The sequence below is a fragment of the Podarcis cretensis genome (genome assembly GCF_951804945.1).
Source record: "Podarcis cretensis genome assembly, chromosome: 2".
Lineage (NCBI taxonomy): Eukaryota > Metazoa > Chordata > Lepidosauria > Squamata > Lacertidae > Podarcis > Podarcis cretensis.
In genome coordinates, this window is record NC_137171.1 from 714,232 (window position 1) to 730,449 (window position 16,218).

Below are 16,218 nucleotides of genomic sequence, written 5' to 3' on the forward strand. Positions count from 1 at the left end.
GAAGGAAAGTTGCTTACGAGCATTTCAGAAGGAAGCGGGCAGAGGGCTTGCAGCAGAAGGCCAGCCTCCTCTCCCTTTGGGGGAAAAAAAGATGCCACAAAAACAGGAACTATTCTGGATTTTGGTGTGTCCTTGGGACCTGCACCCCAGTGGGCCTTTGGTCAGATGGTAAATGAACCAGCCATCTATGGTCAAAGAAGGGGGAAGGAGACCCCCTCCCCTTTGACAGTGGCCATGGTCGTGGGGCTGCTACCACCTCTTCCTGCTGGTACCAACTAAGCCCACAGAGAGAGGAGGATTAAATTTCTACCCCACATTTCCTCCCAAAGGAGCCCAGGATGACAAACATCAGCAAGTTAAAGCAATATAATTTAATATATATATTTAAATATATTTTAAAGACCAACTAAAACATTTCAAAACACCCAAGCACATCTAAAAACATTTCTAAGCAATATGAGCAAAAGGTCCAGTCAAAAGCCTTGTGATTATCTGTACACTCTTCTTGCTCCTCTTAAACCATTATGGCTTTGCCTGTTGGCTAATTTATTCCTCAGCTCCCCTTTCACAGGCAAACGCCAATGGCAAACAAAGCACAGTGGCATTTACACCATCACCATCGATCCCATTTAACGCCACCACTGGAATGAACCAGGATATAACTTGAAACAAAATGAGTGTTGGTTATTTTGAAAGCCACATGGACATCATTCGGTGAATGGCGACATTCTCACAAAAATGGTAAGTAGAAACAAGAGTCCAACACTCAGTTTGGCCCTCAGGGAATCTTACTTTGGCCCCATCACTTTTAAATAGGCACCATGCCACTTGAAGCCGTCATAAAGGTAAAAGGTAAAGGTACCCCTGCCCGTACGGGCCAGTCTTGACAGACTCTGGGGTTGTGCGCCCATCTCACTTAAGAGGCCAGGGGCCAGCGCTGTCCGGAGACACTTCCGGGTCACGTGGCCAGCGTGACATCGCTGCTCTGGCGAGCCAGAGCCGCACACGGAAACGCCATTTACCTTCCCGCTGGTAAGCGGTCCCAATTTATCTACTTGCACCCGGAGGTGCTTTCGAACTGCTAGGTTGGCAGGCGCTGGGACCGAGCAGCGGGAGCGCACCCCGCCACAGGGATTCGAACCGCCGACCTTTCGATCGGCAAGCCCTAGGCGCTGAGGCTTTAACCCACAGCGCCACCTGCGTCCCTTGAAGCCGTCATGGATTCCCCCAAAGGCCACATCTGCAATATACATTTAAAGCAGTATCACACCACTTTAAACAGACATGGCCTTCCCCAAAGAATTCTGGGAACTGGAGTTTGCTAAGAGTTGTTAGGAGACCCCTTTTCTCCTCACAGAGCTACAGTTCTCAGAGTGGTTGAAAAATCAATCTCTCTTCCCAGGGGAACTCTGGAAATTGTAGCTCTGTGAGGGGAAAAGGGGTCTCCTAACAACTCTTGGCAAATTACAGTTCCCAGAATTCTCTGGGGAAGGCCATGACTGTTTAAAGTGGCATGATACTGTTTTAAATGTCTGGTGTGGTCTTCGGAAGCAAGAAAGATGAGGGCACAGCCAGGGTCTTTCATTTTGAGGGCCACTGTAAAAATAATTATTTAACTTTCACAGGTCACATACACCCTGTGTCATGAACATCCTGTGGGATAACCAGCCTCATATAACCAACATGTTTAATGCATGAAAGGGTTAGGACTATAGAGTAAGCTGTCCTGACAGGCTTAGCTCACCTTAGGAGGAACTAAGTGTCAAGCCTTTGTTCCCTTCCATCTACCTAAGAAGCTCAGTGTGTGCGGAGGTTTGAGCTGGTTGTTGCAGCTCAGACCACATGGCTCTTGAGTTCCTATACCCAATAATTTAGGAACTTTCACCACCGTAACTAAACTAAGTTTTACTGCCTGTGCAATTTTTTTTTGAATGCTGTATGGAAAAGAACATGAATATGACCTTTGGAGAGTTTGTAAGTAAACCATTTTTCACTTACCAAATGTGTGGTTTTTAATCTATGCTAGGGGAAGAAGGAAGCTTTGGAACTTCTAAGGGCTTATTTTAAAGGTCTAACAGTCTATATTCCCATGCTTTGCTGCATATTTTGTGATTTTAAATTTCTGCCTAGGTTCTCTCATCAAAGAGTACTTGCCCCAGACTTGGATCTTGGCATCCAGGGAATTCTCCTTTTATGCCTATTCTTTTCCTTGCCACCAACATCCATGGAGGGAGATTTTTACTTCTGCTATGCACCCACTGGCAGAAAAAACTGTGCAGGAGCATTATGTCTCTGTAGGAAAAGTGTGACAGAGGGGTCTGGTGCACAGCACATGCTTATAGCAGATTCCTCTGGAGAAGCTCACCATAGGGGTGGAGATGGTCTCCTGGCAGCTGGGGTGGGGTGAGTCCTTGCCGGTACAAGTCTGTGCTGTAGCTGTTCTGATCCAGGGGAAGCAGCTGCTGTTGGGCAATCCTGGAGTATGGCACCATCAGACCCTCGATTCCATGCACACTGGCACCATCTGTTAAAGCAAAGAAGGGGGGAAGCCTATCAGCGAACACTTTGGATTTAGTAATAACACTCTGTGTGTGTTTAAGTAACAACTAAGTTACTGAAACTACTCTGTCCTCTCAAAAGCTGTTTTATTTTTTAAATACTTGGCTCTCACATTCTCTCTGAAACAGCACTTAAAACAGCCAAGCCTGGGGAAAAGACAGACATTGGGGAATGCAGGTTTGCTGCTATGATCAATAATTGCTGTTCCAGGCATATCTTTGTTGTGAATAGACAACTTGGAAGGCCATGTATAGCCATCTCCTGATAACCAGTATTTCATTTTAATTTATTTTAAAGCAAGTTTCTGTCCCTCACAGCTGCAGAGTGTGAGCGGAGACTGCTGATTCCTCAGAAGTCAAATGAAGCTTTTGATAGGACTTCAGAGCTCTGTGTGCCTGTCCACACTTTACTTTCACTCCAGGGAATCTTGGGGATTGTAGCTCTCTCTAACACTGGGGTGGGTGGGGGTGGAACCACTGACCCTCTGGTGCTGTGGGACTCTAACTTCCATCAGCACCGGCCACCAGCAGGGCCAGCAAAAAGATCATAGAATCATAGAGTTGGAAGAGACCACAAGGGCCATCGAGTCCAACCCCCTGCCAAGCAGGAAACACCATCAGAGCACTCCTGACATATGGTTGTCAAGCCTCTGCTTAAAGACCTCCAAAGAAGGAGACTCCACCACACTCCTTGGCAGCAAATTCCACTGTCGAACAGCTCTTACTGTCAGGAAGTTCTTCCTAATGTTTAGGTGGAATCTTCTTTCTTGTAGTTTGGAACCATTGCTCCGTGTCCACTGGGATGCAGTCAGGGATGGGATGCCAGGGATGGGATGCAGTCAGGGATGCAGTCCACCAACATCTGAAGGGCCACAGATTCTCCGGAGGTGCCAGTATCCTCACAATGCCACACTCACAATCCCAAATGTAAACTGGTGAGTTAAAGCCATTTCTATTTTGTGCACAGACTCCTATTCTTCTACAGTAACCCAATCCTGGGGTGGGGGTGGGGGTGGGGTGGCAGACGGGATGGGACGGGACGGGACCCAGAGCTGTTTAATTACAATACACTATTTTGATGGCATAAACCAGGGCCAAAATATAGACTGCAAGTTACAAAAATGGTATGTTTGCTCTCCCACTGAATGTGCAACAAAGGTTACTGTCCTGTAACTGAGCAGATGCACACAGAGGCACTCACCTGTTCATGGTCTCATGGTGAGATGCACTGTATTTCTCTTTCATTTATAGTAATTACTAACGGAGCCTTTGGCTGCTGGGGAAGGAGCCTCAGAGAGTGGTGGGAAGGCAGGGACCTTCAGGCCTTGCAATGGCTTCTTTGGGGCAAGACCTGCTGGGAAGCGTTGCTGTGACCACTAGCCCTGAGATGTTTTGTTTCTTTGAGTTAACTTCACTGACATCAGTGCTTTATTGTTTTGTTGCTGACCTCCACCTGACTCCAGCTCCTGACACCAAGGGACTCAGGTGCCCTCAAGTTTCCGCCAGAGATTCTCACCTTCGCTGTCTTCATTGCTTTGCCTGCTGCTCCTTCCGGTCCCCCTTCCAGTGCCCAGGCGTGGATTGCCCAGCTGCTCCTGCTCCTGCTGCTGCTGCTGCTGCTGCCTGCGGGCGATCTTCTTCATCTGCAAGGAGGAGGACGGATGCTCCTGGGCAGGGGTGCAACAAAAGGGGGAAGGGAGGACAGAATCCCCCTCCTAAATTGGGGCGAGGGGGTCTGTCCCCTTCCAAGGCCAGTGCCACACACCTGCCCCTGCCTTGCATCGGATGCTCTCCTCCCCTCCCGCCACTGCTGCACCAACTAAGGTTGCCAGCTGACAAGAAGAAAAGGAAGGAAGGAAGGAAGGAAGGAAGGAAGGAAGGAAGGAAGGAAGGAAGGAAGGAAGGAAGGAAGGAAGATGGCCCCTTAAGATAGACTACTCCTTAAGTTTTAACTGTGGTTTAAGCTGAGGAAGTCAGCAGGCATGATGCTGCTCTGTAAAGTTGCTCAGAAAACTTTGGCTGAAGTGTAATGAATTATCTTTGATAATAGCAAAAGATGTGGTTTTCCACAACAGGGAGATAAATATTGTTCTCTGGCTACTTCCTGCAGACCAGAAACCACAGCTCAAGGCATTGCTGCTGGGCCAGTGAATAAAATTGGCACTGATTCATATTGCACCCACATTTAAAAGCAACTCTAAAACACCAGACTCAGCAAGGGTTGCCACTTCTTTTTTGCACAGTTCCTGTGCCCTTAATAGCTTCATGACAGGCAGAAATTCAACAAGTGTAGGAATCCCAGCTTGAATAAGTAGGAATGCTGAGAGGAAGACCTGGTGAAGTTCTGCCTGGCACAGGAGCGCTTGCCAAGGCAAAAGCATAGGCAGTTGTGCTCTAGGAATGGAGAGAGCACAGCTGCAATTGCCAAAAGTGCGCGCTCTTGGTTTGTTTCAGCATTTATAGCCCACCTTTCTAAACGTTTAGGGACCTATTTGGGATAAGAGCCAGAATTTGACAGCCAAAGGTGTTCCTCCTCTTAATAATGGTCAGGGATTGTGTGTTGCTCAGAGGCCTGAGAGTTCCAGCCTCACAGCCCTGGATAACTTTGGCCAGCGGCGGAGCAAGCCGATCGGGCGCCTGGGAGGCGTGCGTGCCCTGTGCCCAGGGGTGGGACCAGCTGCCCACGGGGACAGGGCGAGCTGGGTCAGGACGCTCTGCGGGGCCTCCAAGGGGTCAGCCTGCCTCCTCCCACTCGGCCGCCCTACAGCTGTGGGGGAGGCGCCGTCAGACCATTTGGGGCAGCGTGGGGTAGCGTGGAGCCCAGGAGAGACGCATGGCTTGGGTGCGCTGCAGGCCCCGCGGTGAGTGCCGCCCAACATTTTGTGGTGACACCTGGGGTGGCCCGTCCCCACTGCACCCCCTTCCCCTGCCCGACTCTGGCAGAGAGAGATGCCCCTTCTCCTGTTTAGTCAGAGATAGGTTGCCACTCAAATGTAAAGCTCTGAGGCCGTCACTCACCTTGGCCCTTTGATTCTGGAACCAAACTTGCACCACCCGAACAGTCAAGCCTGTTTCAGCTGCCAACGTCTCCCTCACCTGCCCAGCGTGGAGAGTGGAAAAGCGTCTGGTTAAAAAGAGTTCCATCCCTCTCAGGTTGGGGCTAAGAGATGCTATGCGCTGCCAAAGGGTTTGCACGTTCTCCTCTCCCCACACCTGATTCCTAAAAGAAAGCAATCTACCCGCCTCCAACTCCTCAGGGCTGAAAGTGGGGCTTGTTCAGCCTACAACAGGGGTCAGCAAACTTCTTCAGCAGGGGCTGGTCCACTGTCTCTCAGACCTTGTGGGGGGCCGGACTATATTTTGAAGAAGAAAAATGAATGAATTCCTATGCCCCACAAATAACCCAGAGATGCATTTTAAATACGTAAAAGCACACATTCTACTCATGTAAAAACACGCTGATTCCTGGATCGTCCACAGGCTGGGTTTAAAAGGTGATTGGGCTGGATCAGGCCCCCGATCCTTAGTTTGCCTACCCATGGCCTACAACATTTTCTGTGGGTAGGGATTGACAAAACTAATGTTGGTCTCTCACCCTTTATTTTTATCTTCCAGTCTTAAATTCAGTTCTCCACATTTCCAGCTTGTGATTTGTTTAAAAATGCACAAAGTTCCCATAAAATTTTGTCAGAGTTTAGTGACGTTTCTCCTAACAGACACTTTTATAAACAATTCCCCCCTAACATTTGCAAAGCTAAGCAGGGTCTGGTCTGGTTTCAAATTGGATGGGGGGGTTGCATATTGAGATGCCTGCATTGGGGGGGTCGGACGACATGACACTGGCTGGTCCCTCCCGCTCTCAGATTCTATGATTCTGTGAACTGAGTGTGGGCTTGTTGTGGCCTGCGTCTTGCTTTAAGTGTTTTGTTTTAAAAACTTTTTAAAATTATCTTATTGCCTTGAATGGAGGTTTAGAAGGCAATTAATAAATTGATGACAACAAATGCATTTTGAATGTTTGATGTTTTACTATGTTTTATGTATGCTGTAAGCTGCCCAGAGTGGCTGGGGAAACCCAGCCATATGGGTGGTATACAATACTAATACTAATAATTGCACACTTTCTCCATATATATATAGGCATTTTTTGACACATTAGTTGGAGAACTGGATCAGAGCTGAATGATTTTTGATGAATAGCTGCATTTCAGTTCATGTAATATTTTGCATTAAAATGAGGTTTGCATTAAAAGATAGGTTGATATCAAAATGTGAACTAAAATTAATCTCTCCCCAATCCTATGGGAAAAATTCAGGATATTGGTAAGCCACTTTTTCCGTCAGTGCAAACATTACTGCTTGCCTAAGGAAACAATCTGCCGTCTTCTCCCCTGACCCCCCGGGTGTTCTGGGGGTTCTCCCACCCCCAACAGCCAATGGGGAGGGGGGGACAGGAGGAGAGGGCGGGGAAACTCTCTTATCCCCCCCCCCATGCAAAGGGATCTTCCGTGATACTGGACCTTCCGGCAGGGCTTGGAGGAGACTTCAAAGGAGGCCTTGAAGGCACGGCGCTGCTGTGTGGTGAGGATGGTCCGTGGCCGCTTGGAGCGCTTGTGGTCCTTGGCTTCCTCGCTGCCTTTGCCCTGTGGGTGGCTCCCATCCTCATCCTCACTCTTCACTATGAAGGGAAAAGGAAAACACCAGACTCAGGATCCCCCCACATTGGGTGCCCAGTGGGAGACAGCTTCTCTGTCCTGCCCCCTTCAAGAAACGCAGGCGCTCCTCATGGTCACTTCTCTCGTGGGAGCCCCTGCCTCAGGGATCTGTGCTGTGGACGGGGAACCTGCAGCTCCCCAGTTGTTGCCAAAATATGTCTCCCCTTATCCTTCGGTTGGCCAAGCTGGGTGGGACTGAAGGGAGTTGGAGTCCAACAACATCTGGAAGCCCCCCAGGGAAAATATACCGGTAAATTAGCATTGCTAGCACATATACTGGCTAGGTCTCCTATTTCTTTCATCTTAATGAGAAGCCTTACAAATGAGAATTGAGGCGGCATCTTAAATGCCACCAGCCTTTGTGGACCAGAGTCTATTCCATCAGAATAGACAGGCAGGGGGTTGGACTTGATGGCAGGGGGTTGGACTCGATGGCTCTTGTGGTCTCTTCCAACTCTATGATTCTATGATTCTAAGATTCTAAGATGCTGCAAAAGCTTATGGCATTAAAAAACTGATTCATCTTTAAGGGGGCGCAAGATTTTTGTTGCTTTTTCTGCAACAAACAAGCATGGCCTCTTTGGGGCAGAAGCCTGGGCAGTGTGGATGGAGGTCTTGGACTGTCCAGATGACAAGACCCCCTCTTGGCCTTGCTGAGGTGGTCCAAAGGAAAGCAGAGCAACACATTTGGCACCAGCTTGGTGGCAGGAGTTGCTGGAAGGGACTCCACTCCAGATTGGTGTCAGGTTTGCTCCTGAGCCTTCTCCTGAAGATGTCAGGCTGAGGTGGCATTGAGCCAACTGCTGCCACCAGAGGCTCAACGTTGCATTTTGCTACTTGTGGCCAAAGGGGAACATGCTGCCCCACTGCAGCTCTGCAACTGCCCCCACCCCCGCCGAAGCCTGCCTTGCCTGGGTTGCGTGGCAGCAACTGCAAAACAGCCGTGCCTGCTTCTAGTGAGAGCTCAAAAAAATCTCACAACATCCCATGCTCTGCACAAGATCTCATGAGATTTTAGAGAACTCTTGTGAGATCTCACCAAACTCCGCTGCCACTGTTGGTTCTGCTTCCCTGGCGGGTGTGTTTGTTCCGGGGGAACACTGCCTGGTGGGCTTCTGCTGCCTGAGGCAGTCGGTTCACCTTGGCTCATAGGAGGGTCAGCTGCGACAGCCCCCTTGCCCCATTCTGAGGAGCTGAGCACTGCCTCCGCTGGGAGGATGCCACGGCCCCTGCCTCTCCTGTGAGCCAGTGCTGCATGCAAGCAGTGAGATGGGTACAGAGATGGTGCAGCAGAGGAGGCCTGGACAGAGTGCGAGTGGAGGCATGCACACATTGGAGGAGGGTGCCCCTCAGGCTCCTGCTGCATGGATAGGAACATGTTAGAACATAGGTTCATTCATTTCAGTGGGTCTGCTCTAAGTAGGAGTAGCTTTGGGTACAACCCTCTGTCTTTTAAGGTTGCACCTGTTCATTCTAGCCCCTTATCTAAGGTCAGCAGTTTCACAGGAGGATGCCACAAAGCCTTGTTGTTCCTGGTTGAAACAGGAACTTGTGCATTGCATTCTTAAGCATGGCTATTCAGAAGTAAATCATCCTGAATTTGTTGGGTTTCCCCTGCCCCACCCCACAGAAGTGTGATTTGGATTGCAGATGGGGGCTTTGTGGATGGCAAATTTGGAACTAGAGTGGGAGGGCATGGTATCCATTTTCCTACATAGGACTGTGCTTATGTGGCCTCAGATGCCCGAGAGCTGGTGATAGGACTCTGGAGTGGTGACTCTGCCCATGCTCAGAGACATTTGCCTCCATCCCTACAAAGAAGGTCTCACTGCTCTTGCCTCTCACCTGACTCGGTGGGAGCGGGGCTGATGGCGCTCAGCATGTCTCTCTCCTTCTCATAGTCACTGCGGCAAAGCAGCTGCCCTTCTTTGAGTACAAACTCATCGCCACGCTGCAGCCGCCTCTCGCACTCACAGCAGGAGAAACAGTGGACATGATAGACGTTTTCCAGCACCCGCATGATGAACTCTGAGGGAGCCACTGCTTTGAGGCAACCACTGCATTTAGTCTGGAAGAGCCTGAGAAAAATGGGGAGCCAGACATTGAGGCAAAGCAAATATGGTGGAAAGAGACCACCCTTGCAAGGAAGTCCACCTAAGCTACTAGCCCATTTTTGCTAGGCTTGGTGTACCTACCTGTGTGCAGCTACATTTGCTTGGTGAACCTACATACATTCCTGGGTGTGTTAATAAGGTGTGGCACATCAGCTGCCTGGAATCTGGAACTCTTTTCCAATTTATGAAGATTTTCCTATCTGATCAGCCATGAGTGAGTCTGACTTACCTCAGGCCAGACGGACAGACTTGGCCATTTGTTAAGGAAGGATCTCAGGTGATAGATGTCAACTCAGCCTGGCCAGCTACCAGGAAGGCAAGAGGCAAAGCTAGTTCCTGCTTCACCACCACTCTCTGCTGGGGTGGCTTTGCCCCCAGAGCCTGCAAACATACCAACCATTTTGTTTTCATGGTTCATTCAGACGTGCCAGGTCTGTTCTCCCAGGTGGACAACAAGGCTATGCAAGCCCTCAGCCAAAAAGAAAAAGAAATCCAAATCCCAAGCTAGGATTTACCTGCCCTGCTCTTCGTCTAAGAAGCTCAGAGCTGTTTATATATATTTCCCCCCAGAGCGTCTCTCATCCATTGTGACCACAAGATGCTGGATTAGATCCCATAGGGCTCTTCGTACCACTTCCATGGGTTTGTAGGGGAGAATCAGCAAGAAAGCAATGGGCTGACCATCTTCCCTGCCAGCTGATTCTCTTGAGCAAATGCTTCATCCATACTCACATCTGTTATCTCAGCAAACACAGGTTTGGGAAAATACATTTGCCAAGGCAACTTCTTGTTCCATCTTTACTTCACTGTAAGGTGGCAAGGCCTATGGCTTTCCCTTTATTTTACTTTGATTTATCTGTATGTTTTAGAAATAATAAATAGTTAACTGTTTATTCTTGGCTTTTGCTTTGATTTAGTCAAATCCAGATTGCTGGACACTTAATAATTTTCTTACTGAGGTTCCTAAACATAAACAAAAACAAATCCTGATCGACGATTATGAGGGAAATGATGGGGCAAGTTCTCTGCTTGGAACTCCTTGCAAGGGTTTAGCTCCTCCAATTTAAGGGAAGTGTAACACTGGGCAACAATTTTTTACTTTTTGAATGTTGTCTAGATTTCTACAACTGATTTAGGGTATTTTTGCACTGCTGAATCAGGAAATGGCATCCGTTTCTCGCCATCAGGTCAGGTTTACTGTAAACTGAATGGTGGGCATTGATAAAGGTAAGTACACGTAAATTGCATGTTGCTTACCATTTTTCAAACTTCAGGGCTTGAACTTCCGTTTCTTGGAACTCCTGGAATGCTCAGCAGCAGGGAGGTCTCTCTTCAGAGTCCAACAGTAGTCAGCCATCATGACTGCGTCCCAGCGACCCTGATACCTGGTCTCCATCTCTTTCATGTCCTGATGGAATCTCTCCCCTTGCTCGTCACTCATTGAACCCAGGTTCTCAGGAAACCGGTCCATATGTGAAAATAGGTAGTGCATCTTGACGCTCATGTTGCAGCCCAGGTTTCTGAAAGCAATCAGCATGTTGTTGACAAGTTCTGCGTAGTTTCTGGCCTTATTGTTGCCAAGAAAGTTCTTCACTACCAGAACAAATGCCTTCCACGCTTCCAGTTCCACTTCGTTCATTGACTTTCCAAACTCTGGATCTCTGATGAGCTGACAAATCTGAGGACTGTCAAAGATGCCAGCTTTCAACTTCTCCATGGTCAATCCTGGAAAAACCTGGCACAAGTAAGTGAAGCAGTCACCATCCTTGTCCAGAGCCTTGGTGAACTGCTTGATTAAGCCGAGCTTGATGTGCAGCGGTGGGAAGAGTATTCTGTCTCTGTCCACCAGAGGGTCGTTGATGACGTTTCTTTTTTTGCAAGGCACCAATTCCTCCCACACAGGCCAGTCCTTCTTTGTGTAATGCTGAGCACGGTCCCTACTATCCCACATGCACATGGGTACTTGGTGAAGCCAGACTGTTGTCCCAACAAAAAGTTCACCATCTTCAGGTCAACACAAATAACCACTTATGCTGATCATAACCAATTTTCTCCAGCACATACTTCACCGCTTCATAGTTCTCCTTCATTGTACTCGAGTGAGCCAGGGGTTTAGAGGCAAACTGGTTGCCGTTGTGTAGCAGAACACATTTCAGTGATCGCTTGCTGCTGTCAATGAACAGTCTCCAATCTTTGGGTTCATACTGTGGCACTCCAAGCTTGAGCAGAAGCTGTGCAATATCTGCACAGTACACCAAGTCCTTCTCTTCCGAGAAAAAACGGAGGTACTCTTGATGCCTGTTGTGGAAGAAGCTGATGCGAGCACTGTCAGAGAAAGGTTTTTTCCTTCAGTCTGGATGCCAACAATTCGGCAGAGTCCTTTGACAAGCTGAGGTCGCGAACTAGATCATTCAACTCCCTTTGGGAAAATGGATGTGGAGCATCATCTTCAAGAACCACTTCTTCTTCTTCATGTCCTTCAACACTGGAGGCATCTTCGTCACTAATGTCAGGAAGTTCTCCGAAGATAGGCACTGGAATTTCATCACAATGAGCTACAGGACGACGTGCTGATTGAAGATCAGGATACTTGAGGCTGCTCCGGTTCTTTCTGTTGATCCCAGCTGCACCAATTTATGGAATTCGAGGTTTTTTGACTTCAAATTGATCCCTTTTTGACATAATCACCCAGAACTATCAGACCTGAATACTTCTTGTCATTAAAATAATCATTTCCAATCAAAACAATTATTCAACATGGCATTTTACCCCACCAACTTCTTCTAAAATGCTCTACACAACCGTACAAAAATGTAAAAAAACGTTTTGTGAACAAAAACGTAAAAAATCGACATGTGGCCATAGCTCAAAAACATGACCTGATTGAGCAATACCAATGTGATTTTTGGATTCAGTGCATCAGATTCGTCCTAAATCAACTGAAAAAAAACACAGACAACAAATTTGTTGTTGACCAGTGTAATGCCCTCCGTAAAATGATGGTGGCATTATGGCATTTCACCCTGACCAACAGGAGGGCAAGCCCTGGGCAGAGGAGGAGGAATGTTGAGGAATTCTAAGCAAACTCAGAGCAGCAATGGGGCACAGCAGATTACCCCAAACAGCAGGGGATGAGAAACAAATAGAGGGATGGGAACAGTTGGCCTCTTGGATTTCTGGAGGTTGGGCTGCTGTTACAGGCACAGGAGCAGAGCCTTTAGAAAAAGCTGGCAACCCTAGGTATGACTTGCATCATCGGGCGGTGGTGGGGAGGACAAAAGGCAAGGAATGGATCTCTCTAGCTGGCACACCAATTCTGATGGAACAGGTTAGAAATGGAAAAGTACCAGAGCTCAGATTTCCCCTCCCAAGAGTCAGAAGCCTTTTTCTAACCTTCCAGCTAGGTGCAGCATCTCACTAAGATCTCACTTTGAAACAGTGAGAGGAACTCCTTGAGTATTTTGTACTTTCACAGTGTGGAAAACAACATTTTAAATGTGCAAATTATTTTTCAGTCAGGGATGGGGAGCCTGTGGCCCTACAAGTGTTGCTAAACTGCAGCCCCCCATCAGCCCCCATCTGCATGATCAGTATTAGGGTGATGGGAGTCGTAGTTCAGCAATGGCTGGGGTGGGGCAAGCTCCCCATCCCGGTTTGAAATGCCAATTTATTTTTAATGTGTGTTTTGTTGTTATGTCAGTGGGTCCCCCCCTCTTGTAAGCTGCTTGGGGGGAATAGTTTTTTATAAGTGGGGTGTAAATTATTTAAAATAAATGACATCTAATTATTATTACAGTTGAATCAGCATGAAGCAACACATTGTAGAAGAACAAGAGGCTACCATGGAAAACCGCACCCCCATGCCATATTATTTGTGACACAGAGTTTCATGTACCCTGCAATGTGATGATGCTATACTGAAAGTTTCTGCCCTGCCAGACCACATCCTGGCCTCTAACAGAAGGAAGCAGGAGTTGGAGAACCACATACAACACAGGAGAGAGCCAGTAAGGGGTCGTGGGCAGAGAACTGCACTCCAAAGTGATGAAATCCACGTTCAATTCCTCACTCAGTCATGAAGATCAGTGGGTGAACTTATCCTACCTGACAGGGTTGCTGTGAGAAGACAGGGGAGAACCAAGCATGCTGCGTTGAGCTCAGGAGGAAGGAATGGCAGGAGATTCATGTAACAAACCAGCCAAAATGGTATTGTCAAGGGGTGAGTGAAATGATTCAGCGCAGGAAGAATGCCACAGAGAGGATGCCATTCTCAATGGAAGATTGGTGAACAATGCAATCTTGCATTTCACCTTCCAGTGCAGCAGGATTTTCAAGGGATGCGAATGGAGACTGGGAAATGCCCCCCCCCCAGCCAACACCAGTGAAATGGCATGACTTATGCTTAGAATGACTGAGGCAGGAAGGCCTCCACACACACACCCGCCCCACTGTTCAGCCTTCTGCTGTGAGGCAAGATCATCCATCTATCAAGCGATATTATCCTGATCAGAGTGGGCCACAAACAGCAAGCAGAAGAAACGCAGAGAAAAAACACCCTCAAGGGCTTACAAAAAAACTTGAACCAGTGTTTATTTACTCCTCCAAAGCCGTCAGTTTTGGTCACTTGATCTGTTAACTGGTGGAATAAATCTGCACAAGTCTGCATGCGAGAAAAACACTTTCAAAGACAAAAAGAAGAATACTTCCTTAGGTTTGAGATAATGCCTGCAATGACACACACCAGCATCATCTCAGAAGATGCATTTTTTTACCTCTTGCACACAGGAAAAGAGACCCCTGCAGCTTCATAAATTATAATAATCTTCTGTCTGATCAATTGGGGCTCACATACTGTATGTATTTATTGTTGTTGTTGTTTAGTCGTTTAGTATCACCCTTATGGTGTAGTGGTTAAGAGCAGTGGACTCGTAATCTGGTGAACCAGGTTCGATTCCCCGCTCCTCCACATGCAGCTGCTGGGTGACCTTGGGCCAGTCACACTTCTCTGAAGTCTCTCAGCCTCACTCACCTCACAGAGTGTTTGTTGTGGGGGAGGAAGGGAAAGGAGAATGTTAGCCGCTTTGAGACTCCTTCGGGTAGTGATAAAGCGGGATATCAAATCCAAACTCTTCTTCTTCTACTCTTCTTCTTAATTCTAGATCCCTAATCACCTGTTCTAACAGATTGATTAAATGTTGCAGCTTTAAGGAAGAGTGAGCTTTGGAAAAAGTGGAATAGAAATTTATAAAATAAAAACAGTTTCAACGATTTGCAAGCATTACATACTGCAAATGAAGTAGGGGCTAAGGTCTTTTTCCAGATGTCAACACAGATAAACTGTAAATCTCCCATTGCATTTTCCCCTTGCTGTGTCAGAGGAATCCTTCAGTTTAAGTGAAATCTACCTGAATTGTCCAGCTCTGTCTCTTCTAATTTTTTGCAGATCCCATTTTCTTCCCTACCTGTAGCATCACCTGCCAATTTGACAGCCACTCCTTCCACCGAAGACTCATTCCCCCCCCCCCCCCCCGCTGGATTCATGACCCTCAGACTTCCTTTAACTTCTTCTGCCCTTGGAAGGAGAGGCGTTTGAAGGGAGGAATAAATAAGCCCAGCAAAGGCGTTTGCAGCAGATGGTTCTGATGAAGTAATTTGGGAGCTACGCAAACGTGTGTGGGGCGGCTCACTGGGCTGACAGCTTCTCTTTAGCCACTTGACAAGAGAAAGTAATAAAATGAGGATTAATTAGGCTGTTGTTTAAACACACACGATCCTCCCAGCCAGCAGGGAAACTCATAAACCAGGATTGAGAACAAGACGTGGGTTAATCCTCCCAGCAAACTCTTGCCGAGCGCGGGATGGAGAGGATTTCCCCGGGAGGGCCACTCATCCCTTCCGAATGCCGCCCTGCCTGGATTTGCACTTTTGCTTGAATAGGCTGGGGCTGTTCTGATTGCAGGGCAAGGCTGGGCAGGATTCCTGCCCGCGTTTTTCTTTCTTGTGGGCTGAGAACGAGGCAGGCATATAGATGTAGACAAACAGAAGCAGAGCCTGAGCGCCAGAGAGAAACAATGCAGGCAAGGATGTATGGAAAGCCAGGGTGGGTGGAGCAGCGCATGGGTAGGCAAGCTAAGGCCCGGGGGCCGGATCCAGCCCAGTCGCCTTCTCAATCTGGCCCGCGGACGGTCCGGGAATCAGCGTGTTTTTACATGAGTAGAATGTGTCTTTTTATTTAAAATGCATCTCTGGGGTATTTGTGGGGATAGGAATTTGTTGACTCCCCCCCCCCCACACCACTAAATATAATCCGGTTCCTCACAAGGTCTGAGGGACAGTGGACCAGTCCCCTGCTGAAAAAGTTTGCTGACCCCTGGAGTAGCAGGAAGATTGTGTTGGGCTGGAATCTAAGAGACCTGGGTTCAAATCCCCAATCAGGCCAGAAGCTGAAGGCTGGGTGGCCTTGAGCCAGTTGGCCTAACCTACTTGGCAGGGTTGTTGTGCAAATAAAATGGAGGGGAAGGGGAGAGAACCATGTGAGTTCCTGGGGAGGATATAGATGCAACACATATACGGGGAGGAAAAGACAGGTAGTCCTGCAGTGGAATTTCAAAACTGATCTCAAAACCTAACATTCAGAATTTTAAAAATGTATCATCAGAATTGTACAGTTTTGATGATGGGTGAAATGAGGTTTGACCAAATAATATTGCAAGTGCTGGCAAGTGATGACTGCTGCTGGTCAGATACAGACGGCTGCTGCAGAATATTTGGATCACTATGGCCCCTCATTTTGAGGGGACCTGGGATGTTGAGAGGGCATTCCTTTAAACT

General features: G+C 47.9%; 1 protein-coding gene across 3 annotated transcripts in view; it reads right to left on the reverse strand.

The window, feature by feature from the left end:
- Nucleotides 1–16,218, reverse strand: part of LOC307211313 (LIM/homeobox protein LMX-1.2-like) — an 81,487-nt gene that overhangs the window by 330 nt on the left and 64,939 nt on the right. For 2 of the 3 annotated variants that reach the window (XM_079967848.1, XM_079967847.1), the window contains 5 exons: nt 9,119–9,351; nt 7,079–7,236; nt 5,577–5,654; nt 4,075–4,225; nt 2,366–2,524 (listed from right to left, as the gene is read on the reverse strand). In XM_079967848.1, coding sequence (XP_079823974.1) covers nt 2,366–2,524; nt 4,075–4,225; nt 5,577–5,654; nt 7,079–7,236; nt 9,119–9,351 — 779 coding nt within the window. The remainder of the gene's footprint in view (nt 1–2,365; nt 2,525–4,074; nt 4,226–5,576; nt 5,655–7,078; nt 7,237–9,118; nt 9,352–16,218) is intronic. The other variant, XM_079967849.1, reaches the window with a different exon arrangement.